General features: G+C 52.7%; 1 protein-coding gene across 1 annotated transcript in view; it reads left to right on the top strand.

Annotated features, from left to right (window-relative positions):
• PTPRN2 (protein tyrosine phosphatase receptor type N2) overlaps window positions 1-25,921 on the top strand; it is a 693,051-nt gene that overhangs the window by 54,539 nt on the left and 612,591 nt on the right. Inside the window, exon 2 of the mRNA XM_032644042.1 lies at window positions 15,670-15,720. Within this exon, the coding sequence (XP_032499933.1) occupies window positions 15,670-15,720 (51 nt within the window). The remainder of the gene's footprint in view (window positions 1-15,669; window positions 15,721-25,921) is intronic.

Genomic DNA, 25,921 nt, shown 5'->3' on the forward strand with positions numbered 1-25,921 from the left:
CCAGACACGCGCCAGCATGACTTAGGTGGGTAGGTGGTCGTCATTCTGGTCAGCCATGTGGTCACATTTGTGATGTCATTTTCTGTCCCTATTTTCCTTTTAAAAAATATTGTGTCAACTTTGAAAGGTAAAGTTTCAGAGGGAAATATCTTTTGACCTTGAAATTCCATAGAAACTGTTCCTGTTTTCTTTTTAATGAAACAGATTAGGGCAGATCTATCCTCTAATATTTTCTTTTCGTAAATATTTTCCAAATCTTTGAATAGCTTTAAGTGAGGAAGAAGCAAACTCAAGCAGACAGCTGCTCGCACGTTGGTGGCTGCTGTGTTCAGGCGTCGGCGGTGTGTTTGCGTGTCGATGGGTGCTGGGTTTGGAAAGTGCGTTTGGTTCTCACCTGTGTTTCCTTTGACCACCCTCTGGGCACGGGGGAGGAGGGGTGGCTGTTACACACACGTGAGCTCTTGCCGATGAAATGGTGACTCTTCTGTCAGCGGGAGCCATCATCTTGCCCTGGGGTGCGGCGGTACGTTATGTCCCTCGGGGACGCCACAGCCGGACACAGCTGAGACTGTCTCCTCTGGGGCCACGTGGGCGTAATTACTTCACCAGCGCTAAGCGGCACTCTGCCAGGCCACTCTCGTGGGGCTCACAGCCCCGAAGGTCCCCCTGATTGGCTCCCACCCGTTACCCCAGGCTCGTCCCCACCAGCTGTGTGTCCTCTGTGTGAGCCCTCCCCATTTACTGGTACGTGTTGAAGCGAGCCCAGCCCAGAAGCCCCGACATTGCTGGGGCGGGGACAGGAGGAAAGGTTAGGGCTGTCGAGTAACCCTTCTTGGAATCAGTCTTAGACGGAGCATCAGGACGGTAATGTGGTCACAGCCTCTCTGTTCAGTCTCTGCGTTGTTCAATTCAAGGTTTGTTGACGCAGGGTTCTGGGCATTTTAAAGATGAGCCGGACCTTCTGGTTTTCTTGGGGTGATGGGCTGAGCGAGTGAGCAGTCAAAACCCCTTTCAGACTGTGAAGAAATCAGGATCGCTTCCTCAGCTTCTTTTATCCAGTGACTTTTTTTAAATCCAGTAACTGATAACCTGTAGAATATTTCATACTACAAAGGCAGTAACATTTAGAAACACAGATTCACAAAAAAGAAGAAAATAAAATGGCGGTATATTGCCACTGCCCAGCGTAGAGGCACTGTAAATGCCAGGGCTGCCGTTTGCGCCTTTGCATTTACAGCCGCAGCTGTTCAGAACTTCATTTAGCATCAGCCTATTATTATGCTAAGAAGTACTAACTTACAGAACGTTCGATGGTTTCGTATATTCCATTGTGTGGCCATACTATATATGTGTAAGTGTATGTGTATGTGTATGTATATATATATATTTTTTAAATTTATTTAAAAACAACTTTTTAAAAGAACAGTTTAAGATTTACAAAAAACTGTGACGCTAGGACAGAGAATCCCATATACCCCACACCCAGTTTCTCCTTATTAACACATTAGTACATATATTTGTGATAATTAATGAACCAATATTGACATATTACTATTAGCTAAATTCCACACTTTATTCAGATTTCTTTAGTTTTTCTCAGTGTCCTTTTTCTGCTCCAGGAGCCCATCCAGGTACCGTGTTACGTTAGTCATCGTGTCTCCTTAGGCTCCTCTTGGCCATGACGTTTCCTCAGACTCCCCTTGTTTCTAGTGACCTTGACCTTGAGGAGTGCTGGTCAGATATTTTGTAGAATGTCCCTCAGTTTGGCTTTGTTGATATTTTTCTCACGATTACACTGGGGTTATGAGTTTCTGGGAGGAAGACCACAGAGGTAAATGCTGTGCTCGTTACATTACGTCAGGGGCACACACTGTCAAGATGACTTATCCCTGTTGACGTTGACCTTGATCTCCCGGCCGAGGTGTGTTTGCCAGGTGTGTCCATGTGAAGTAACTCTTTCCCCCCTTTCCACGCTGTACTCTTTGGAAGGAAGTCGCTGTGCACAGCCCACATCTGAGGAGTGCTCCCCACCTCGAGGGGGGAAAGCTACGCACATTACTTGGAATTTTCCTGCACAGGAGGTTTGTCTCTTTTCCTCGTTTATTTATTCACTAATTTCTTTTATACTTTGGATAATAATCCACTACTACTTTACTTTTTTGGCTCCGATTTTTCCAGCTTTGGGCAGTAGGAGCTGTTTCAGTTGGCCCTCTGAATACTCCCATCTGTATGGCTATTGTCTTGAGCACTTCCTTACTTTCTGGTGCTACGTGATGCTCTAGGCTCATCTGGTGTATTTCCTGCCTGAATCTTAGAATTAGCCATTTCTCTAGGAAATCTTAGTGCCTTTTATTTGTGAGTGGGATTAGAAGCCAGGATCTGAGCACTGGGTGTGCTCATTGCTACTGTGGTGTCATTGCTTGTGGACGTCTTAGCTAACAGAGCGAGGAGTCACGTGTGTGTGCACTAATCATACTTATAAATATTTCTGTCTGTGACCATCTGTATCTGTATCAGGCTAAACAGCAGCGCTTATCCGTGTCTCCAACCCTAGTTCATCGCCACGGGGGTCCTCCTGTCTCCTGCCTTTGCTTCTGTCGTCTGCAGCTGCAACAGTGAGAGGTCTGGCCCCCACCAACTGCCATCTATTTACTTAATTGTTGGACTTCAGCGTCAGAACTGCTAGTCTGTGCTCCTGGTGAAACTTTATCGACTAGAATACAGGGCTTATGTACAGTCTCTTTTGCCAGTAGTTTTATAGGCTCTCCTCGTTTCCAGAGTTACTTAGGTCAGCATCTTTCCCGCAGCCCCTGAGAGGTGGTGGTTTCTCACATTTGTAACACGGTTACATTCTTTTGTCATAGTCTTCATTCCATCCCGGCGTCCTCCTGCCTCACTGTTAATTTTTCGTTAAATTTGCGTACATTTAGGTTCATCTTTGTGCTGTAAGTTCAGTGGGCTTCAACAGGCATGTAGAGTCATGTGTCCACAATTACGGAGAAGCTTCACTGCCCAAAAGGTGCTCTGCGCTGCACCCAGTCAGCCCTCCCTCCCGGGACCCCTGGACACCACTGATCTTTTCCCTGTCTCTATAGTTTTATCTTTTCCAGAATTTTCAGACTGGTTTCTTTCACTTAAGGATGACTTCTTTTTAAATACTGCGATAACAACCCTGTTCTACCCAGGGGCCCAGGGAACAGGCTCCCACCCACGTGCTTGAGCTGATCCCCTGGGGCTGCAGAGACATGACGCTTGGGAAACGTGTGGGGACTCTGCGTGTTATCTGTGGGGCAAGGCTGTACGGCGAGACTTGCCTGTGGAAGTTCTCCTTTTTCTTCAGCAAGGTCGTGGATGTCTGTTGAGGTATGTTCAGGGGACAAGGGCAGCACCCTGTTTGTATGGTCTTTCACGTGGCTACAAGACGTGCACGGTTTAGAAGAGTTGGAGGAACAGATCATTCTGTGATTTATGGGTTCTCTTACCTTCTGAATTCCACGTGAATTGATGTAACCTCCACGTTCATATCTCAGCGCGTGGCCTTTGTCCAGTCACTTAAGAGGAATCACAAAACCATGCTGCTCTCTGTGGGCCCTGGGACAGGATGAGGCTGAGGAAGCTAATCCTCGAAACGGACCTTGAGATGCTATTGCCAGTCCTGACACATCAGCTCGCGCCACCGCCTCTTTGTTTTTTGAGGTCAGGGGGAAATGAAGAGAAAACGTGTGAGAGGGGAGGGAGGGAGGAGAGGAGGTTCTGCAGTGATTTGCACCCAAGGAGAGGGTGTAGAGTCACAGACATCAGAAGAAAAATTAACCTGGCATTTTCTGCTGTCCCCAAGTCCTAGGCAACTGATTTCAACCTTTCGACCTGAGAAAAACAAATTGAAAATCGTGCATCCATGGTACATGTTATGCCGGTGAGATTCTCTGCAAACTACATACGGTCTCACATGTGCGAGAGAGTAAGGCTTGCTGTGGGAGGGGTCGTAAGACAGCAAAGTGCCTTGGTTCTCATGGCTCCTGCTGCCCCGTGCACAGCAACGAGGACCCATCATTTTCTCATTAGTTAATCGTCTCTGAAAAGAATCCAGTCTCATTCCGTCAGCGTGTTCTTTGTGTCCTTTCTGGTGGCTTTTCGCATCCCAGCTGATCTGCTCGTGATTGTCTTTCTCCTTCTGTTCCTTCTCCTCATTTTTGCAAGAATGCGGTTGCTTCTTCGACATGGAATTCCAGTGTTTTTCATCAAATGGGAGGATTTCTGATGTCTCTGAACTGCTTTACTGCCACAATAGGAAAGAAAGAGCCTGGGCTAGAATAGAAGGGGGAGTTACAGTGGATACGAAGAAGGGTAGAATTTTCTTTTTGTGATGAAATCTTGGAAAACATAAAATAGCCTTATTCTGAATGTGTGAGAATGAGAAGGGGGGACTTTGAGGGCGTGAGGTTCTCACAGGGTGAGAGTTGGAGAAATCACTCATTTATTACTGAATAAATGCAGCAGAGCTTTTAGTTCCTCTCTACTGAGCACCTGCTCTGGGTTGAGTAAGCGAAGCAAACTTTCGTCAGCGCACCGGGGACATCCGAGTTATTCTGTGTCATGGGGGCTGTGGGAGACCCCAGAGGGAGAAGCTAAGATACAGAGTCATCACACTGAGAACATCCAGTGTCCCCTCTGAGAACCAGGCCCAGAGGAATGTTCCCTAGCGTGCACAGGACAGGGCACATTTTCTGGCATGCCCTTGACGCTTTGGGGATGGAGGCCTTGAAACGTTACTGGTGGGTCATCATCACCGACGTGAGGTATGCAGATGCACTTCCCTTAGTGGCTTCTGGGGACGGGTCTCTGTATTTCACTTGTGTCTGTCTGTGTGGCCCATAAGGGACCTTGAATGGATGCTTGCTGGGTGGAATTGCAATTTAAGACGCCCCTAGTTGCTCACAGCTAGGCACGGGGAAGGAGGTGGGCGCGTCACCCATCACTTCTCCTGTGCAAACCTGTAGGCAGCTCTGCTCCATGCCACTGTCAGTTCTCGCCATGTGTGGCCACCCAGGGCCTCAGGCCAACCTGCCAGCACCAGACAAAGACAGGGCTCATCACACTTTCCTCGCGGCACTCTGCCCATGAGCCCAGCCATGCCTGCTGGATGCTGCCTGGCAGTTTGCCTTTTCCTATAGTGTGTTGTCAGCAGAACCCATAATATAGATGTAAATGAGGCCGTGGAGACTAGAAAGAAGGAAAAGAAATCTTGAGAGTTCATTTCCCCACTCATGCAGTTCTGGTCCTGCTTTTTGAAACAGCACTCAACTTTGGTTCTGTGTCACCTTGACCTTTTAACTCTGCTTGATAGAAGGGAGAAATGGGTTGGATGTTGGGCCCTTGAACTGAATCACAGAGGTGACTCCGTGAGGTTCGTGCAGCTCCTACTGGGCGGGGGGGCAGGATGGCACACTGACCACAGTCCTGCTTCCTTCTCTGGAGGAAGAGTCCCGGGCCTGCCCCGCAGGGTCAAACAGCTGTGGCAGATGTGGAAAGAAGGCTCGTAGGGGCATTTGCTGCAAGCTTTTACCAACGACGTTAGTGGTTAGCCAGCCCTGGATGTGGCCCCAGGCCCAGTGCAGAACTCAGTTGACCCTGCCTGTCCAAGACTTAGATATAGATGGGAAGGATGGACCGGCTTATTAAATCTGCACAGGGTGCAGAGGGAGGGGCTGGAGAAAAGCTGCAGGTGTACAGGTAGAGTCCAGAAGATTTAGGCTGTGGCTACGACAAGTGTGAATTCCCACGAGGATGAGGACAGAGTCCTGTTCTGGGGTCGAGAGGTCAGTGGTGGGAATGGTCCAGGACGGTCCAGGCTGGGTGGCTCAGCAGTGAATGTGGGAAAAGCCAGCTTGTGTTCTGAGGTGAACTTGGAGTCCGTGGTGTCCTGGGATCCTGGAAAGGCCCACATGCTCTTGGGCAGCGCAGTCCAGGTTTGGGGGCGTGTGGCTGCCCCTGCGTGAACTGTGCTGGGGCCGTGAGGCCACCTGGCGTTGGCGAGGCCAGCCTTGCTGTCCCTGAGCGCTGAGCCGTGCCGCGTGGAAGGGCGTCCAGGGAGTGTGCTGGGCCTGGCTGCTGCGGAGTCCCGTGGGGGCGCTGCGTCCCTCGTGCTGTGTTCTGGAGGTGTCCTGTCTTGGTTCCCGCCTATTTTTTCAAGCCCAGTTTCTAACCTCCTTTTGGTCCCATGAGCAGTCTGCTTTCCTTCTAAGGGACTGGGGCCAGCTCAGTTTTCTGTAAACTAACTGAGGCTTTTCAGGCCCGTGGTGTCTGTCACAAGTATTGAGCTCAGCTGTTGTAGGAGAGAAGCAGCCATAGATGAGGTGTAAGCAGGGGTGTGGACTGTGTCCCAACAGCACTTTACCTGCACAAGCGTGTGGCTGTGCTTTGCATGCCCCGGGTACCCTGAAGCTCCTGGGGCTCCTCTCTCTGACCCCCGGGTGGCTTGATGGGCTCCAGCTCTGGTGAGGGGAGGGGAGAGGCGGAACGAGGGAGAGGAGTGTCCACCGCTGCAGGTGGCCTGTCGCTCCTGGTCTCTGTTCACTCCTGAACTGCGTGCCTCACTGGAGACGGGGATAGACGAGAGCAGGGAAGGTAGACTGAAACCTTGTCAGCCCACGTTTTTCAAGTGTAGCGGCCCCAACCCTTTCTGAATAAAGCGTATTAACGTACCGTGGCCTGTGTCCTGCGGGGTGCCGTTGCCAACTGGACGCTGCTTGTTCATATCACTGTGACACAGTTTGCAGTCATTTTTCTTCTCTGTTCCGCTGTGTAATCTGGACCTACCGTGGACAGCAGGGTGCAGGAGATCAAGGATGCTGAAATACAACAAGTTAAAGAGGAGAACAAAAACAGTTACTGCTCAGATTCACCCGGACACCCTTCCTAGCCCTTCAGCCCCGTCCTCTGTAGCGTGTCTGCGTGTCCCCAGTACTTCAGGTGTCAGTGTTAAAAGGATGTGCAGTGACAGTTGTCTCATTTGGGATTTCATGTTTGGCACGAAGACTGCACTTACCACCATGCTTCTTTTGTGGACAGGTGCTCACAAATAGCAAACGTTCTTTCTTATCTCATCATTTAAAAACAAAACCAGAAACTTATCTGAAAAAGACCTCTGATGTTTTTGAGCTCGTAGTGTGAGAATTCTAAATATCAAGCCGTAGGAGCAGTTCTTGCCTTTTAATCCTGATTAAAAAATATATATATATATAAATATACATCTATCTTAAAATGAAACCTAAGATACTCATAAATGTTAGTTGATGTATGATTTTTTTCCTTCATAGATAATACAAAATAATTTGAATAAGGCATGTCACTTGATGCCTGGGAAAATACAGAGTTTGGATCCAGAAAATGAACCATAAAGAGTTTGTTAAATTTACTTTATAATGCAGTCTTTAATAATATGCTGATTCAAAGTTTATTGATTTGTTTTGGGGAGGGGATGCTGCTATTTATTTATTTATTTATTTGGCTGCATTGGGTCTTCGTTGCTGCGTGCAGGTTTTCTCTATTTGCGGTGAGCAGGGGCTACTCTTTGTTGCGGTGCATGGGCTTCTTATTGCTATGGCTTCTCTTGTTGTGGAGCACAGGCTCTAGGTGCATGGGCTTAGTAGTTGTGGCACGTGGGCTGTAGAGTGCAGGCTCAGTAGTCGTGGCATGTGGGCTCAGTAGTTGTGGCTGTTGGGCTCTAGAGCGCAGGCTCAGTAGTTGTGGCACGCGGGCTCAGTAGTTGTGGCTCATGGGCTGTAGAGCGCAGGCTCAGTAGTTGTGGCTTGTGGGCCCAGTAGTTGTGGCTCGCGGGCTCTAGAGCGCAGGCTCAGTAGTTGTGGTGCATGGGCTTAGTTGCTCCGCGGCATGTGGGATCTTCCTGGACCAGGGATCGAACCCGTGTCCCCTGCATTGGCAGGCGGATTCTTAACCACTGAGCCACCGGGGAAGTCCTAAAAATTTTAAATTAAAATTACTTCTACGTGTTGTGCCCTTCTCGTTGGAAATGCAGAAACCTGGGATCCACTCTGGCCTCAGGAATCCACATGGCATTTTTTCAGGACCCCGGTTGATTCATGGGCACTAAAGTTTGAGAACTGTGTGTTCTATCATGTGACGATGGCAGAATAAGATCGATTTCCTAAGGAGGGTCCTGAGATTTTATGTGACTGTCCAGGGGCCCCATGCATCAGGAATGGCTGAGAAACTGAACGAATCTTTCGCTCTTTTACCTGAGACCCGAGGCAGCCCAGCACTGCGACAGTCCCCAGGCCATGCATCCAGCACAGCCGCGGAAGGCTGGGTCTGCAGCGCACGTGCACCACAGTCGCAGCCTTACTTTTGTCTGGTCTCCGTCAGTTGTTCTCACTTCCACGCTGTTGTTTCACGGGGAGCTGCTGTGTTTGGCCTGGCTCATGACTGCACCAGTCGGGGGGGGGGTCTCTGGGGTTCCATTTCTTTCTCCTAATGCAGTGTGTATTTGCACCCTCAGTATTTGACATTCAAGGCTCCTTGCTAAATATTTTTTTCAAAGCTTTTCTTTAACTTTGTATCTATGGAAACAAGGTTAGAAATGCTTTCTAAATCCAAAAGAATAATTCAGCAAATACCCTTTTTGGGGAAAATATTATTGCATCTCAGAAAACCTGTCTGAGAACAAAAAGCAAAGAGACAGTTAAAATGCCACTCAGAATACACCTAGTCCAGCTGGAGCGGGAATGCACGGGGCTGATGTTACTGAACCAGGTGCGCTTTGCCCGCCGCGCAGCAAGCCGCCCAGGTGTGCTGCAGAGAGAGGTTCGCGTGGCCCTGGGGTGGGAGGTGTGGCCCTGGCAGAGCCCACACCTAACAACCTGGGAAGGTGAAGGTGGACGTGGAGGGCGTGAGGACGAGGGCTGCCACCCCCGGGCCGCGGGCTGGAGGGCTTTGTTCCTGTCTCCGCCCCTGCACCGTCCCTTTTGTGGACAGAGACATGCTGGTGGACGGCCGCACACAGCAGAGGCGATGCCCGCCCCCCTCTCTCCAAGGGGAGGATGGGCCTGTGACGGGAGCTGCTTCTCCTTCTGGGGCGTCCTGGGGGGCGGGCAGCCCCGCTGCTCCCTCTCCCCCTTTTCCTCCCCACTCTCTTTAAAATCTCCATCAGGGCTTCGATCTGAGATCTTGTTGCCCTTGTCTCCGGAGGTAGCGCCAGTTTCGGATTGCGCGGCCCCTGGGCTGGTGCCCTTTAATCTCTTGCTTGCTTTTCAGGGTCTTGTTCCAAGAGAAGTGGGTTTTTAACGTGGAAGTGGTTTTCTATTGCTGCCTGGACACCCTGCCCTGACACGTTTTTGCCTTTGATCCGACGGAAGCACCCAGGTACAGCACAGTGGGCGCAGGGGGCCTCGGTGTTTGTGTGGTCTGCGCCTGGGGCACGGTGACGTTGAGAGCAGTGCCGGGTGCAGGGAACCCACCCCTTCACCGCGGAGAAGGCCGAGCAGAGCTGGCCCTCCGCTTCCCCTTTGGGGTATTAGAGATGAAGACGGCTTAAAAGAGAACCTCTTTTCACTCTTACGCCTTCGTTGCTAGAAAAGGGTATAATGTGATCCCCAGGATTCAGGGTTTCAAGCCCTTCGTGTTTTCCGTGAGGGAGACGATGAGAAGTTGATAAGGGGCGGCCACTGCCGGTGGGTGCAGCGGTCACGTACCCCGGGTCCAGGGGCTCACGGCCCGGCTGCGCTTCCTGAGGCCCAGCAGAGCCAGGCCGACACGACGCCGCTGCCAGGGAGCAGCAGTGGGCCTGAGGGCCGGGGCTGTGGGCAGCGGGCTCGAAGCCGTGCCGGCAGCAGCGCTCACCGTGCCTGGGTGTCTCCGAAGTCAGGGGAAGGCGGGGTTTCTGTCACGTGACTTTGCCGTAGATGTTTAAGTCATGACGTCCGCCGTGTTCCCGTACCAGAGCCGGTACGGCTGTGGCGTAAAACACCCTCGCAGATGCCATGGCCACGAGGGCTTGAGTGTCTGTCCTGAGAGGCTGCCTTCCGTGCTCGCACGACTCTGTCCGCCCCGTGTGTGTGGCGATGGGGGCAGCTCTGGGGCTTCGCCGGGTACCAGCCTCAACGTGGGCCCCGTGGAGAACCGCTCAGGGGCGAGGGTGAGTGCGTGCGTGCAGGCTCCCGCCCGCGGGCCCTGAGGAAGATGCGCACAAGCCTGCTGAAGAAGCGGGCGACGGCCCGGGCCCCGCGGTCCAGGTGACACCTGCCTCTGGTATTGCCCGGTTCCTGCTGTCAGACGCCAGCTCCGTTCAGCCGGGCGTGACAGGCGTCTGTGAAATGGGCTTAATGCCGGACTCAGAGCTGCCTGTGCACCCCTGCGGCTGTCAGGGAGGGAGCCGGGCTGCGCCTTCCACCCCCGCCTTGGCAGGGCTTCTCTGCTCTTTTAGGAGGTGGCCCCCCCCCCCCCCCCCCGCCGGAGAGCTCGGCAGTCGTGGTGGGAGAGGGGACCTGTCGCCACCTGGTCTACCAGCCGCCCCTGCCCGGGACCTCTGCCCCGTCAGGAGGGGCACCTCCTGCTGCCTAGTGGGGCGGCCAGGCACTCGAGAGACGTCGGGCCCCGGGGATGGACGGTCACGGGATGAGGGTGGTACGTGCTTTACCAGAGGCCTTGTCCCTGCCACCTGTGTTCTGACGCCACTTTTCCCAGTAAAGGGAACGGCTGGATCGGGCGAGCCACAGGCTGAGTGTGGACGCCTCACGTGTGGGAGCTGGAGGCCTTGAGAGCTCTCGCCCGGCTCCCTTTAGCAGCAGAGGAGCGGCTGGTGGGCTCCCCCGGTTCGCCACGCGCCGGCCCTGCTCCCGGGTGGGCCCGGCGGAGGACCCACCTGCGCGCGCGGGCACCCCGTGGGCCACGGAGACGTCCCGGCTGTCCTGGCACTCGCCGCGGGGAGGTGGCCCTCAGGACCCACACCCGCAGGGGCCCCCTGGCCTGCAGGCACTGCGCCGGGAGGGCCTGCACCGCTCCCACTCGGGTCCAGTGGCTCACAGCTTGGTTTAGGCACGAACCTTCGTGTTCCGAGGCCACACACACACAGCTTCTAGGTTGCTGCTACTTAGATATGTAGAGCCAAGAAGCAGCTCTGGGAAAAAGAGAAATGGTCCAAATGAGTGGAGAACAAACTAAGTATATGACAAGTCAATGCCAAAACCAAAGCCTGGAAAACAAACCAGCCCCAAATGGCTGTCTGCCCATCGCCGGGCTTTCCTGGGGCGCCACCAGGTGGGGCGCTGCGCCTGCGCTGGTTTCCCCTTGTTTCCGCTGGTTTCTTCAGCTTCTGCTTCGACACTTGCCTCAGGCCGGTGCCTCTGGGCCGGGGCTTCCGGTGCTCAGCTCGCAGGACGGGGTCTGCCACAACTTCCCTGAGTCCTGCCGGCTCCGAGTGGCCTCCCGCCCCTTCCTGTCGGGCTGGGGGCTGCTCCCGGGGCCAGGAGCAGAACCGAGGCAGGGGTGTCGCCGTAGGGGAGGAGCGTGTGGCTGCAGGGGCTCTCCGAGTGGAGGGGTGAAGGCGGAGGTCTGGACGTGCCGCTCCATCAGGTGAAAGTCCGGTGGCCGCACCCCTGCCTCTCTCTGCTCAGGTGACCTTGGTGAACACACACCCTCTTACCCGGAATAGCGTGCAGTAGTGGGGAAGAGCATCTCTGGGGCAGGGACAAACCAGGCTTTTGGCTGTGGACGTATTACTCACCTTTTTGGGTCCTGGTTTTCCTCATCTGTAACATGGGAATCAGTGCCTTGCCAGGGTTATCTAGGACTCGACACGGTGTATGGAAGGCACAGGTCACGGCGTTCAGCGGACAAGCTCAGGAGCACAACTGTACAAGCTGGCGGGAAGGTCGCTACATTGTATTGTTTAAAGTAATGGAAAATCCACGTATGAGAAGACACGTTGTGGAAAATGGCCACTGGGAAAAGGATGACATACTTGTCATGAGCACATGCCATGCAGGCCTCGTGCCGCTGGTTCGCTGTAGTTTTATTTGGCTATGACACTAAACCATTCTTGGCTTCGTAGCATTATCAGCTCTCAGTTTTAGCAAGATTGGGTGAGACTACTCTTGGTTTCTGAGAGTCTTCCTCTTGCCTTGTAGAAGGTCCACAATCACCGCTCTTGTTCTTGTGGTCCATCTGAGAGGGGAGCTATTTTATTTCTGGTGAGAGAATTCACTTTACATTTGGCTTTTTCTTACATTATTTAGTCACAAAGCCTCTGTATTATGTTACTGCATGTTTATGTCTGTCTCAGAACTTTTGCAGAAGCCCTGAGGGAGGGGAGTGAGTTCTTTTGATTCTGGTTTGTCAGGCGAGAAGACCAGACCCAGGTGGGTGAATGGCTCCACTGTGGCTGGTTGGAATGGAGGTGATGGAGTTGGCGGGGCTGGCCTCTGGCCCCTGCAGCAGAGTCCCACCTGCGGGGACCCCCAGGAGTGGAAGGGACAGGTTGGGGCAGGTGAGGGTGAGTCTCCGATCGACAGGGCGGTGGGGTCCGGCTCACATGAACTGTTTCCACCACAAAATACAAAACCCTTTCTGAATGCCTCTTGGGCGTGGTGGGGTATGAGAGGCAGAGCCGGCCTGGCTCCTCTCAGAAGAGCTGGATCCATTTTGATTCTGAATAGGATAAGAAAAAAGAGGCACCAAGGTGGTGACACTGCACCTCTCAGTTTTCAGACAAAGTAACGAGGAAGGAGATTTTGAACTAAAAAAGCTCAGGAGTGCGTGTGTGTGTGTGTGCGTGTGCGCGTGTGCGTGCGCTCCTTGTCTTCACGGACAGTGTGCAGCACACCCTTAAGTGAGGAGTTCTAGTCTGAGCACTGGGCCCCAGGAGATTCAGGGTAGATGGCCGGCTGTGGCCTTCTTCATGGATTTAACTCTTGCCCTCAGAGCGGCATCTGGACCCGAGACCATCCATGCACTTGGCCCGAGGCAGCAGCGTGAGCGGTGACCGCCCAGGGTGAGGGGGCAGCGCCGACCTGGGGACGGGACTCTGTCCAAACCAAGCGCCGTCAGACAAATGTCTCTTTCTTTCTCTCTTGATGGTTTATGGCTGATATTTAAAATGAAATATGGTCTTTCTTAATTTTAGTGCAAATAACAACACAAGTAAATTAGCAGTCAAATTAGCATGTTGCCTGGCTGGGTGAGATGTGCACAGCATTTGCAGCTCTGGCCGTAAATAACTTGACATGCTGCCGGTGGCGGTCTCTCTGACGCATTTTCTCCGGCTCCCTGGGGTAGACCAAGCCAGGTGGACACTCCGATAGCACGCTCTTGTTCCCAGGTTGGGATTCAAGAGTGAATCGTGATGCACGTCCCATTCAGATCGCATCTCACTGTCAGCCGTGATTAGAGCAGGACGGGGAGCAAATAAAGCATTTTCCTGATGCCTTTTCAAGCAGTGTCACCTGCCGCTTCCACGTGACAAGCACAGAGTTCTTACCGTGAGCGAGTCTCTGGCCCGAGCCGTGCGGCCGCCCTTGCCCCTCTGTCCTGTCTTCCTCTGAGGTCTTCTGCGATCGTCCTGGGCGGTAATGGAGAGCAGCCTCCCCCTGAGGGCCTGGGCCATGGGAGAGGCGGCCCGAGCCCCGGGCCTCTCGCAAGGCCCTTGGCCGTTGCTTCTGGTCACCCAGCCGAGCGGGTCTCCCTCTGGGTGGATGAACAGAGCCTTAGCGGTCGGCTAACCTGGCCCTGATTTCAGTGATCGGGATGCTGAGACCAGCGGGGCCAGGTGACCTCTTTGAGGTCACTGCTTTGGGGGGAACCACACTGGACTCAGTCTGCCTAAGTCTCCCTGTGCCAGGCTGTCTTGGGGGGGGGCATTCGCGCAGCTTCCCTCTTAGGGTGTTTTCCTCCTATCCCGCACTCGGCCTGGCTCTGGAGGGAGGGGGGAGTGGGACAGGAGGCCGCAGCTGCGAGAAGAGGGGAACTGAACACGGGGGTCAGTTCACGGTGAAGGAGGCGGTAAAGGTGTGCGTTGAAACTAGACTAAAAAAGGAAGTGCTGTTTCTCGTGAGGTTATGAGGTTTCAGGAGGATGGAACCTCTGCTTAGAGCTGAGGCCCAGGGCAGTGTCCAGCTTGCTGCAGGTCTGCACCCTGGGCCTGCCTCTTAGGGCTTCTCCTCTGGAACGAGGGGACTGTAAGGTCCGGCTCTGAAAGTTGTCACAAGGGCAGGGTGAGACTCCTTATTCTCGTGAATTTGGGCCGTTCCATCCTCTGTGAGACTCTCTTCCTTGGTTCTGGGACCGTATTTTGCATCCTCTGCGGATCCGGGTTCTGGGCCTTCCTCAGTCCTTATCTGTTTAAGGAATGAGTGCTTCAGCTGTAGGATCTTAGAGCAGTTCCCTGATTGGAAACTTTACAGTGACCCTGGGGGTGAATCCCTTGTGATTAATAACTTCCTCTATTTGTCTTCCTCTTTCACTCATCTGTTTACTCTTGAGCACCTGCTGTTCTCCAGGCACACGAGTGGCCATTCAAGAAATGGTAGAGGATAAAAACATAAATTTTTGTGGTTCCTCACCTTGAGAATCTCATAGTCAGAGAAGTCATGCCCTTAAGTTGACATCACAATACAATGTGGAGAGTCCTACAGCGGATGCCTGGACAGAACTAATTGGCCAGCCTAGTCAGGGGAGTTTCCAGCGGGGACTATCGACTTGGGTCTCAGTGGGTAAATAGGAGTTTGTCAGTTGGAGGAACAGGAGTGCAGGCATCACGCTTTGAAAGTAACGTGTTCTCTGCGTCGCTGAAAGGTGCGGTGTGTTCAGGGTACACCTGGTTCTCGTTGGCTCACGGCCCTCCGCTGGGGCAGGTGTGCCCGAGGGGACCTTCCCTTGAGCAGCAGAGGGGGCGCCGCCCTGGGGCACCCTGAGGGGCCCTGAGGGCCACTCTGACTGTTGTTCCCGTTTCCGCACCCTCGCCTGACCGGGTCACCCCACCGGGGATGGATTTTCTCTTGTCCTTTCCCTGCGTCGCAGATGTACTTGAACGCAGAGCAGGAGGCCCGCCTTCTGTGCCCTTCCCCCGCCCCCCGCTTGTGGGTAAACTTGTCTGGTGTCGCACTCGCTTCACGTTCTGGTCTCTTTGTGGAGCGTGTGCCTCTCTCCCTCCTCTTTCCCATTCGTTGGCCACAAACGCAGGCTGCCTGTCCATTTCGGGCGTGCACGTAGAGGGTGTTAGGACGTTTGAGAGAGGGACCCAGGGGCGCTACCCGAACGATGACGCTCACAGAGCCCTGTGGGCCTGGCCGTGACGGGGAGCTCGCCACGAGGTGTCTGCCTGAAGGGCCCGCACCCGGCGCCCCCTCTGCCACTCACGGGAAGGTCCCCTCGGGCACATGGCCCCTCCTCGTTGCCAGAAGGGGCAGGATGACGGTGACCGTCCTCCTGGTGGAGAAGCTGCGCCTGCATTTATTCCCTCTCACTGACTCAAGCCAGGGGCATGTTGTTCTGGCTTCCAGATGATGCAGCGTCATCTCAAAAAGGCCAAGCCCTCAGAGCCCGTGCAGATCTGCACTGCTTCTCTGGGACGCAGGAGTCAGCAGATGCCACGGCCCCGAGGGCTGCATTGCTCGTCTTGAGGCTCTGACTCCTTTCTCCTTTGTGTTTCCTCCCCAGGCTGCTTACTCGAGGATGGCCTGTGCACACCCTCTGAGACCTGCATGAACGGTAAGTGCTGGTGCCACCGGCCACGTGGCTGAGGGTGTGGGTTTGCCTCTGTCCCACCAGCCCACTGTGACTCCAAGCGTGGCTTTTCGCCGTGTGGAGCAAAGGTTCTGGGTGAGGCTGAGTTTGTTTGATTCTTCCAAAGAGCGTCGTGGAGCTGAAACTTCTCTGGACACTACTGAAAGGAGAGGAGATGGGAAATTAATGGAAGTAGAACAGGTTCTTTCTATGAACGTGTGTTTGTGTGTCCGTATCTTTATCTGCACCTGTCCCTCAGTATTTTAAGCTGATTCATGGGAAGCTGTTTGTTTGTATTTAAAAGTTACAGGTGATGCTCAGACTAGTGTCAGTGAAAGAAGTTAAGGCTCCGTGAACCCAGAATCCCGGAGTAGGGCTGCTTGATCTGGGGACTCTCAAGTTCTTCCCCTCTCCTCTTCCGCAGCTTCATCCTTTCGGCCCCCTCTTTTCCTCTCTTATTAGGCAGAGGAGAAGTGTTTTCAGGTAGGGCTCGTAGCCCACAAGCGGGGGACCTAAAATGTCAGAGCAGGGTGTCCTCCCAGGCCCGGGCTCTGGAGCCTTTGCTCAGAGGGGCTGCCCCTTAGAAGAAGACCCAGCGTCGTGTTTGATGGGCAGCAGATCCGGGCACTGCACACGTCGATCGTGGCCCAGCATGAGGCGGGCTCTCTTCTCCCTCACTACCCGTCCCCGTCGTTAGATTATGGGTGTGTTTGGGTTGGATTTTTCCCTGCCTGGCCGGACACAGGCGCTCTGGCTCCACCCGGCTCTCTGTGCCACGCGGGGCTTGTGGGTGGACCCAGCTTGGGAGGCCGTGCGGCCCTGGGACCCTTCTGTCCAGTGCAGTGAGGCCCTTGGGGTGAAGTGGCCTCTGCCTGACCTTCGCTGAGCTCACTGGTCTTTGCCAGGCCCACGGGGGACACTGTTGAGGGGCTGAAGGTCAAATGCCAGGTGCGCCAGGCGTTCCGGGGTGAGAAAGTCCTGGGTCGGAGAGCGCGGATTTCAGGGCTGGGAACAACTTTGTGCCTGTGTCCCAGCAGCTCGCATGCCCTAGGGACGAACTGCTGACGGGCTGGATGGTTCGGTTTCGTGTCTTTGCTTGGGTGGGGGGTTCTGTTCAATCATGACAAGCGGTGGCCTGGGCTGGGGTGTGGCCTCTGTGACCAGAGCTGTCCCGGTTTGCGACGCTGCAGGGCTGTCCGGCCTGAGCGCCTCGGGGTGCAACCTCGTGCGGCTGGGCCTCTCTCTGGGTGCCACCGTGGCTTCTTGCGACGGTACCTCCGGAAGCTTTTATTTGGAGGCAGCTTTAAAAATAATTTTATTAAAAAAATATGTCATCTGCCCTGACTTGGTGAAGTTTGATTATAAAGGAAACAGGTGTGCCTGTTTAATTTAATTGGAGACTAGGGTGGCACCAACAGGATAAAAGCTGTAGCTCTGTTCCCTCCCCTTTGTCCTTGACAAAAAGCAGGCCTGGAGGTCACAGCTGTCCTCGGAGGCTTTCCTTCCCTGACCCCAGCTGGCCTCCCTGGAATGGAATTACATTAACATTATATAACGTAATAACTTTGAGTTCTTTGGAAAAGGAAAGCAATTTAAATGGAAGTATAAACACACGGGCCTTGATTTATGGAGACAGACAATATTTGATATGTTCTCTAGTACAGTTAAGAGACAGCTGTGAGATGGCAGAGTGGGGTGATAGGCAGTAACAAAAAGAGGTGCTGTCCTGGATCTGTGCTTCCCACGAGCGACTGCATGATTCACCCTGGCAGCAGGTGGGTGTGGGCCAGAGAGGTGTGGCCCAGCAGCCAGGACACCACAGGGGGCCGGTGTGTGGAGTCCAGAATGTTCTGCGGTCAGACTCAGTTCTTCTCTCTCTCTCCCTCCCTCTCTCTCTCTCCCTCTCTCTCTCTCTGTCTCTCTCTGTCTCTCTCTGTCTCTCCCCTTCCCTCCCCCTCTTCCCCCCTCCCCCTCTCCCCCCTCCCCCTCTCTCCCTCTCTTCTCCCCTCCCTTTTCTTGGGATACAGGTAGAAATATACGATCCTACTAACCTTATATATATTTTCAAAAAGCCCAACAGGCCTTGTTAAGCACAATTAAAATGCTTGCATGGAATAAGATACTTTATAAAGAAAAGTGAAAAGAAACAGACTCACCGCCTCACCCCTATTACGATGGCTACTGTGAAGAAACAAAACCCAGAAAATTACAGGCGTTGTCAAGCACGTGGGGAAATTGGGCCCCTTGTGCACTGTTGCTGGGAATGTAAAATGGTGCAGCTGCTGTGGAAAATACCATGGTGGTTCCTCAAACAATTAAAAACAAAGTTACAGTGTGATCCAGCAATTCCACTTCTGGGTATATACTCGAAAGAAAGGGAAACAGGGACTCAGAACAGGTATTTGTACCTCCAAGTTTACAGCAACGTTACTCACAGTAGCCAGGAAGCAACCCAACTGTCCACTGCTGTGAATGGATAGACAACGTGTAGCTCATCCACACACTGGAACGTCATCCAGCCTGAAAAAGCAGGGACGTTCTGACACATGTTACAACGTGGTGAACCTGGAGAGCATGACGCTGAGTGAAATAAACCAGTCACAAAAGAACAAATACTTAATGATTCCACTCATTTGAGGTCCCGAGAGGAGAGATCAGTAGAGACAGGAAGTAGAATGGGTGGGGGGCACCAGGGGCTGGGGGGGGATGGGGAGTCGTGTTCAGTGGGGACAGAGCTTCAGTTTGGGAAGATGAGAAGGTTCTCAAGGTGGATGGTGGTGCATAGCAGTATGGATGTACTTAATGCCACTGAGCTGTACACGTAGCAGTGCTTAAGATGGCACATGTTGTGTATATTTGGCCACAATTATAGAAAAGATAAACAGATTGGGAAAACCATTGGCGACACGGCAGACCAAGGGTTTGGATTCTTAACTACAAAGAACTCTTACACACTCTAAGAAAAAGGCAAAGAATTCCATAGGAAGGTGGGTGAAGATGTGACTATAGTAATTTACAGAAGAGGAAATTGCGAAAATATGTTAACCTTCAAGAGTAATTAAGGAAATATAATTACAAACCACACCCATCAGATTGCCAACACTTAAAAGATGGATAACATGCAGTGTGGGTGAGAACACAGGGAAATGGGTGCTGACAGACTTAGATGGTCAGTATGTTTGGTGACGTTCTTTCAGAATGTAATCTGGCAATATTTACCAAATGAAAAATACACTGATAATCTGATTTAGTTTTGAGATTCACACACATAAAAGCAAAGGCATCCAACAGTATTTATAGTGGCAAAAACGCATGACAGCCGTAAATCCAGTGATGTGGGAATGGTTTATGGTAATGGTTTCATAAATTATGGTGGATCTGTGGTATGGAATATTACAAAGATACTTAAAAATGTGTAAAATGTCTATTTTCTGACCAGGAAGATGTCCATTATATAGTAAGTAGAAAAAGTAAGTTGCAGAGCAGTGGTTATAATATGATGTAATTTTCTGGGAAAGCCCATCTATGTATCTGCATTTCCCCCTCCCTGTATGACCAGGAAGAAGGGTGTGAAGAGGACCACTGGTATCTTTTAGGGAACTAGGGACAGTTTGGGGCGGGTGTGGATGGGGGGATCCCAGGAAGAAGGGTGTGAAGAGGACCACTGGTATCTTTTTTGGGAACTAGGGACAGTTTGGAGTGGGTGTGTATGGGGGGATCCCAGGAAGAAGGGTGTGAAGAGGACCACTGGTATCTTTTGGGGGAACTAGAGACAGTTTGGGGCGGGTGTGGATGGGGGGATCCCAGGAAGAAGGGTGTGAAGAGGACCACTGGTATCTTTTAGGGAACTAGGGACAGTTTGGGGCGGGTGTGTATGGGGGGGATCCCAGGAAGAAGGGTGTGAAGAGGACCACTGGTATCTTTTTGGGGAACTAGAGACAGTTTGGGGTGGGTGTGGATGGGGGGATCCCAGGAAGAAGGGTGTGAAGAGGACCACTGGTATCTTTTTGGGGAACTAGAGACAGTTTGGAGCGGGTGTGGACGGGAGGATCATTAACTTATGTTTAAGTGCCTTTGCGTTGCTTCATTTACTAAAGCAATTGTGTTACTTTTGTAATAAAACTAATCTTATAAAGACATTTCAGAGTCTGATTTAGAAAGGCAGATCTTGGACTTCCCTGGTGACACAGTGGTTAAGAATCCACCTGCCAATGCAGGGGACACGGGTTCGAGCCCTGGTCCGGGAAGATCCCACACGCCGCGGAGCAACTAAGCCCGTGTGCCACAACTTCTGTGCCTGCGCTCTAGAGCCCGTGCTCAGCAACAAGAGAAGCCACTGCAATGAGAAGCCGGCACACAGCAACGAAGAGTAGCCCCCGCTCACCGCAGCTGGAGAAAGCCCACGTGCAGCAGCAAAGACCCCAACGCAGCCAAAAATAAATAAATAAAAGTTTGTAAGAAAAGAGAAGAAAGGCAGGTCTGGTTAAGGCCTGCTGCCTTGGGTGCTGACCTGTGCAGGCCAGGACTCTAGCCAAGCCCCCAGCTCCCATGCAGAGGGCAGCCCTGGGGGAGGCCTAAGACCCCATTCTGGCCTCAGACGGAAGCTTCTTGGTGGAAATGTCTTGGGTGTCTGAGGTGGGTGGGCAGGAGGACAGATGGTACCTGATGGTCTCTAGGTGGGGTTAACACTGGGTGGGCAACTGGACGAGAACCTGGGCACAAAACAGCCCCTGAGGCCAGCGATGAACACTGGTGGGGCCAGGGGTGGAGAAGCAAATTCTGGGGCTGGGGAGGGACCTCTAGGACGGCCGCCTCGCTCCCCTAAACAGCATCCATCGCCACAGCAAGAGCCTCACTGGGCCCGGCTGGGCTGGCGGACCTGCGAATCTGGATGAGGCCTGGGGTCAGATCCCAGGCCACCCACTGCCTCTTTCTTGAGTTGGCCCTTCGGGGGTCTCAGAAATGCAGCTGCTGGTCCCCAGCAGCACAGGCCCCTGGACCCCGAGCATGTGAAGGAACCATCCTCCCTCCTCCCTCCCTTTTTTCTTTTCCTTCTAAAGCTTTCTTGAGGTCTGAAAGAAGCAGACCAAATCAGTATTTTTGTTGGAAGCTCTCAGAACATTTTTTCTTTTTTTTTTAATTTTTTTGTTTAGCGACCACAAGCTGGGTTTGTCAGCTGCTGGTTGTGATCTACTGGCGTACCCAGCATGCCATGGCAAATTTGATAAACGGAGCTATTCTGTTTTATTGCACTGGAAAAAATAGAATAATAAGATGCTTTAATTTGACAACTTGGAGACTATGAAAAAGTACAGTCAGTTTGAAAAAGAGATTAGGTAACGGCAATAAAATCAACACGGTATGAATCATGGGCCACCCGGAGAGCCTGAAAAGGCCCATGTGATCTAGACATTGTGAGGCTGCTTGCTGAGGAGACTCGGCCCTTGGCCGCTGCTGGCTCTGTGCGGAGGGGCTGCCCCGAGGGCGGGCTCGGCATTCCGGCTCTTAAGGCCGATTTCCGGCACTTAATGGGATTTCCATGGAATGGCTTTACAAACTCCACTTGTGAGAACCATTTTCACCCCCTTCCAGGAAGATGATGCTTCTGTTGTGGCTTCTGCTGTTTAGGTAATAAAAGCAGCACCGAGGACCGGTCAGATTACTGGTTCTTCACTTGACGGTTATATCCTGATCGGGCTTCTAGACTCCAGGGAGGTAGAGGCTGATAATAGTTCTGTCTGGATAAGTCTCAGGTTCATGGCGCTTTAAATCTTGGATAAAGATGTTGAGGACATGGCCTTTTAAGGATCGTTTTATCAGCAAGATGTAGAGGCCACGTCTGTGGGTTTTGATCTTCACCAGAGGACCGTTCTCTTGGGCTATTCCAATTCCTGAAGCGTGCTCTCGGGAGTTCCGCCGCGGTGTGTGCATGTCGGCCTCTGCTCAAGGCCCTGGGGGTGTGTCTGAGGAGGTCCCTGTGCTGGGCAATGAGGACCAGTGGCCAGTCAGCCCTCGTCTTGTCCACTTTCCCACAGAAGCCCTCGCTGAGCTTGCTGTGGTGGAGACTACAGATGAGACCAATCACATGGCTCCAGAGGATCAGGAAGAAATTTAGGATTTGAATACTCTGAAGGCGGTCAGTTGGGGGCAGCCCTAGTGCTTTCTGTGATCCATGTTGCTCTGGGCCCACTGAGCCGGATTTTCCTTGAAAAATTCCTGAATCCTGGGAGAGAAGTCGTGCCCATCTGTCTGTAGTTGGCCCAGATGGAGGGGCTGCCATTTGTAACCTGGGGGAGTTTTCAAGTATCCTGGGAGTCCATTTGTCTGCATCAGAGAAACGATTCCTTTAAGGAAGCACAGTTCTCCTGCTGTGTCCTCGGCCATTCAGTCTTATATCCTCACTTCACTGTATCCTCGGTTCTTGATGATGTCCTGCCCTTTCCGTGGAGGAGGGGCTCGGGGAAGATGGAGTGTCCCGGCCGCAGGAGAGCTTCGTGCGTGGAGGAGCCCCCTCCTGGGGAGCGAACGCTGAGTGGTGTCACGGCCACTGCCCCATGAGCAGCTGCTTTTGCCACGACCACCCGGGTCCAGAGGGGAGTCTCAGTCTCTGCAGCAGAGCCACAGACTCTGCACGCACACCGAGCTGGCCCGGCTCACTGAGCTATGGGGATGTTGTCATCGCAGCACGGCTCAGCCTTGGCCAGCTGACCAGGGAGTGAACAGGTGGAGTGCTTTCCTGCCCTTGAGGTTTCCCCACCTTCCCCGAGCAGAAATGTGAACTTGCCCCCTGGGTGTGCGCACGTCCCCACGCCTCTCCCGGGCGCTCACCCCGCGCTCTGGTGCCTCTGCTCTCTCCTTCCTGATTTCTTTAGTCATTTCCTCCCACTTCTCTTCTTTTAATAGAGACGGGCTCATATTAAAAAGTTTCAAAAGCCGAAAATATGAGGAAAGAAGTCACTGCCCTGGGAAAATCTCTGTGTTAATAGTTTAATGGAAGTTCTCCAGCCTTTTTTCCTGTGCAGATTTTTGCATAGTCGCCAGCATATTAAACCTATAGTTTTGTATCCTGAGCAGTCAATAGTCTAAACCTGCATTTTCTGATGCTACGAATAACTGTTTGCAGACCTTCTCTTTTATATCTGCCTAATATTCAAATCATGTGGGTGTAACATAACTTTAAAGCGCATTTCCATGGTTTTTAGTATTTAGGATACATCCGCTGTTGTTTAAATTAATATAAGTGTCATAGCAGAGAAGGGCTTTGTGCCTAAGGTTTTTGGTAGTAGTTTGCATTGGCTTCCTAGAATATATTCTCACACCCAGAGTACTGGGTCGTGGTCTGCGGGGCTTTGGAGACTCGTGGCGTGTGCTGGCAAACCGGCTTCTATCACGCGGTCTCGATTTGTGCTCCCGTGGCAGGCGTGAAAGCAGACATCTCACTTCTCAGCCGAAGCGCGATCTTTTAAAACATCTTTGCAAATTTGATTTCCTTTTTTCTTTACGTATGGAGTAGTTGATAATTAGACCTTCAGCATTTATTTTTAGGACATAACATCTGTTTTTTGACTGTCTCCCATTTCGAGTTATTGGCCATGGAATCAAATCTACTTTTAGAAAATTTGGAAACCTGCTTTCCTAACATTTAGTATACCTATGGGATTACACCTAAACTCTCTTTCCTGTAATCTGTTCCAGGATGACTTAATCTCTTTCTCTCGAGTCACTTCTAGAACAGTTACATTTGTTCTCTAATGGCCAGAATTATTTCAGTTTGCTCTTTAAAGTTGTCCTTTTCGTCTGTCGCCCTAGATCTAAGGGTCCCCTCATGCACCGCGACCCCCAGTCCTGCCAGCTCCCCCTCTGCAGTATCTTCTGATTCTCTGCGTTTCCTGCTCACAAGGACCCGTGCTGCCTCTTTGCTGCACTTCCCTCCTGACCGGTGGACCTGCCCCCAAGTCCCCTCCCCCTCCGTGCGTCCCACCCACTTCGACTGCGGTCCTCAGTGCCTCTCTTCCCACAGAGTCACGTCTAGACCCCTACGGCCAGTGCGAGCTTTTGAGGTCATTTGCCACGTGGCTGCCGCCGCCGGGTTACCTTTAAGGTGACCTCCCTTCACTGGGTTGCCTCCCGCGCTGTTCTCGCGCTCCTTCCTTTCCCGGGCCTCTTCCCTCGTCCAGCCCCGCCCCCTCCTCCTGCGGTTCCTGCACCCGCTGATCTTTCCCTCCTGCTGTTCACCAGAACACCTATCTTGTCCTGCCACGGGTCTCAGTGCCTGCAGTTGTTTTCAAGGGTTTGTGTTTTAACTTCCCTTCTCGGTTGAAGTTTGTCGAGGAGTCTTGAAGTACTGCCTTTCTTCTGCTAGGGGTCTGCTATCATGCGCATGCAGAAAGTATTTACTGATTTCTGGACAGTTTGCATCCAGACACGGAGGCCTGTTGGAGATGAACGGTGGCGGTCCATTGAGTGAGGGGTCCTTTCCTGATTCATGCAGTTGCTGGGAGCACAGCACTTCCTCTTCACGGACATGCCCTGGACCCACGGGGGGCGCTGGTCGGATGGCACCTGTCGTGGGGTTAGCGCACAGAGCACCCCTGCCCACCCACCCTCCTCCTTGCCTCTCTCATGGGTTCCTGCCCAGCAGTGCCCGCCTGCCGTGGCCCCTGTTGGCCTGGCCTTCTTGCTTTCTGCCCCCCAGGTCGACCTCCATCCCGGCCACGGACAGGCACGGCGCATGGGCTGCGTTGCTGTGCCGAGTCGGGCCCTCATCGGACTCTCTGCTGGTTGGGGTGACGCACAGGACTTGCGCTCAGCCCGGAGAAGGCATTTCTGGAACCTGCTTGAGGGCCTGCCTGCCTCCAGGGACCAGACCCTAACACGGGTGTGAGCATGGGTCCTGCCGGCTGCGGATGGGGAAGCAGAGGAGGAGGGGCTTGGAGAAGCTGGCCAAGTGCGGCTGGACGCGGCGGTTGGCAGGGGAGACGGGGGCGGGGGGGGGGGCTCCTCTCCCCCATCCCCCGCTGCAGGGTCCGCCTCTGCCCTCAACAGCCCTCCAGTACCCCCTGCTTCAGCGTTGGATTCCGTTTTACACGTCTGTTGAGCTCTAAGGAGAGAAAGTAGGGTTCCCCATCCAAGCTCGGTTTGTCCCGCTGGAGGGTTTTCATGTGACACGTGACGCCAAGGCGAGTCCTCTGCAAGCAGCATGTGAATGCAGCTGCATCCGCGCCTGCTGCGTGGACCAGGCTGCTGCCCGCCTGTGATCGGAGGGGCAGCACCAGGTGGGGCCACCCCGCCCTCCTTCTCATATAGCCTCGAGGGTTCTGGGTGGAGAGCGTAGGGCCGTTCTGGCCGTCCACGGGCGTCCCTGGTGATGGGGAAGAAATGAGGGGACGCCCACATCCGGGTCGGTGCGTTTGAGAACCAGGGCTGTGGAACGAGGGAGGGGCTGTGCGCCTGTAAAAGTCTGTCCAGAGCCCTTGAAGCTTACAGAAGGGGCGCATTACTGAGGGCAAAGATGTTTGTCTGTTTTAGTTTTGCTTTAATGGAGAGTTTGCCACCTTCTCCTGAGTCAACAACATGCTTACTTATGTGTGTTGGTTTAAAGCTGAATAGCTGTTCGCAGGGTAGAAAATGGGAACCAAATATGTATTACCCATAAAATGTAAATGGCGATGGTTTCCAGAACTTTCTAGCGTACCAGTTTTTGCAGAGACATACTGTCAGGTAGTAAAGCACTCCCAGAGTCCTTAAGAAGGATTACCATGCTGTGAAGCTTATTTAAAACAAAGATTATGAGAGATAAAATTGTGTCTTTTGTCATTTTCTAGCGGACATACCCCATTTAATTGAATGTTAGTGACAACGCCAAAAATCTCCTCTTCCAGGAAGTCTTCCTGGTTGATTTAGAGCCCCCTCCTCCTCTGCCCTGAGCAAGGTGCATGTGCGCACCTCCCTCACCACAAGCTCCAAGACTGGGGCCCAGCGTGTCACCTGACTCACGGGCGTCGTCTGTGGCAGTTGGCAGAATGAAGGAGATTGTTGGAGATCAAGGAGGAAATGGCAAAGTCTAATTCTGCACTGAGTCACAGCGTGTAAATTCTCACTGCTTATCTTCACATCTGTTGAGTGGATTTTTAAAAATAAAGACTTTATTTTTCCTAATTATAACTTACAAAATCTGGAAATAAAG

This window comes from Phocoena sinus, chromosome 9 (genome assembly GCF_008692025.1).
Source record: "Phocoena sinus isolate mPhoSin1 chromosome 9, mPhoSin1.pri, whole genome shotgun sequence".
Lineage (NCBI taxonomy): Eukaryota > Metazoa > Chordata > Mammalia > Artiodactyla > Phocoenidae > Phocoena > Phocoena sinus.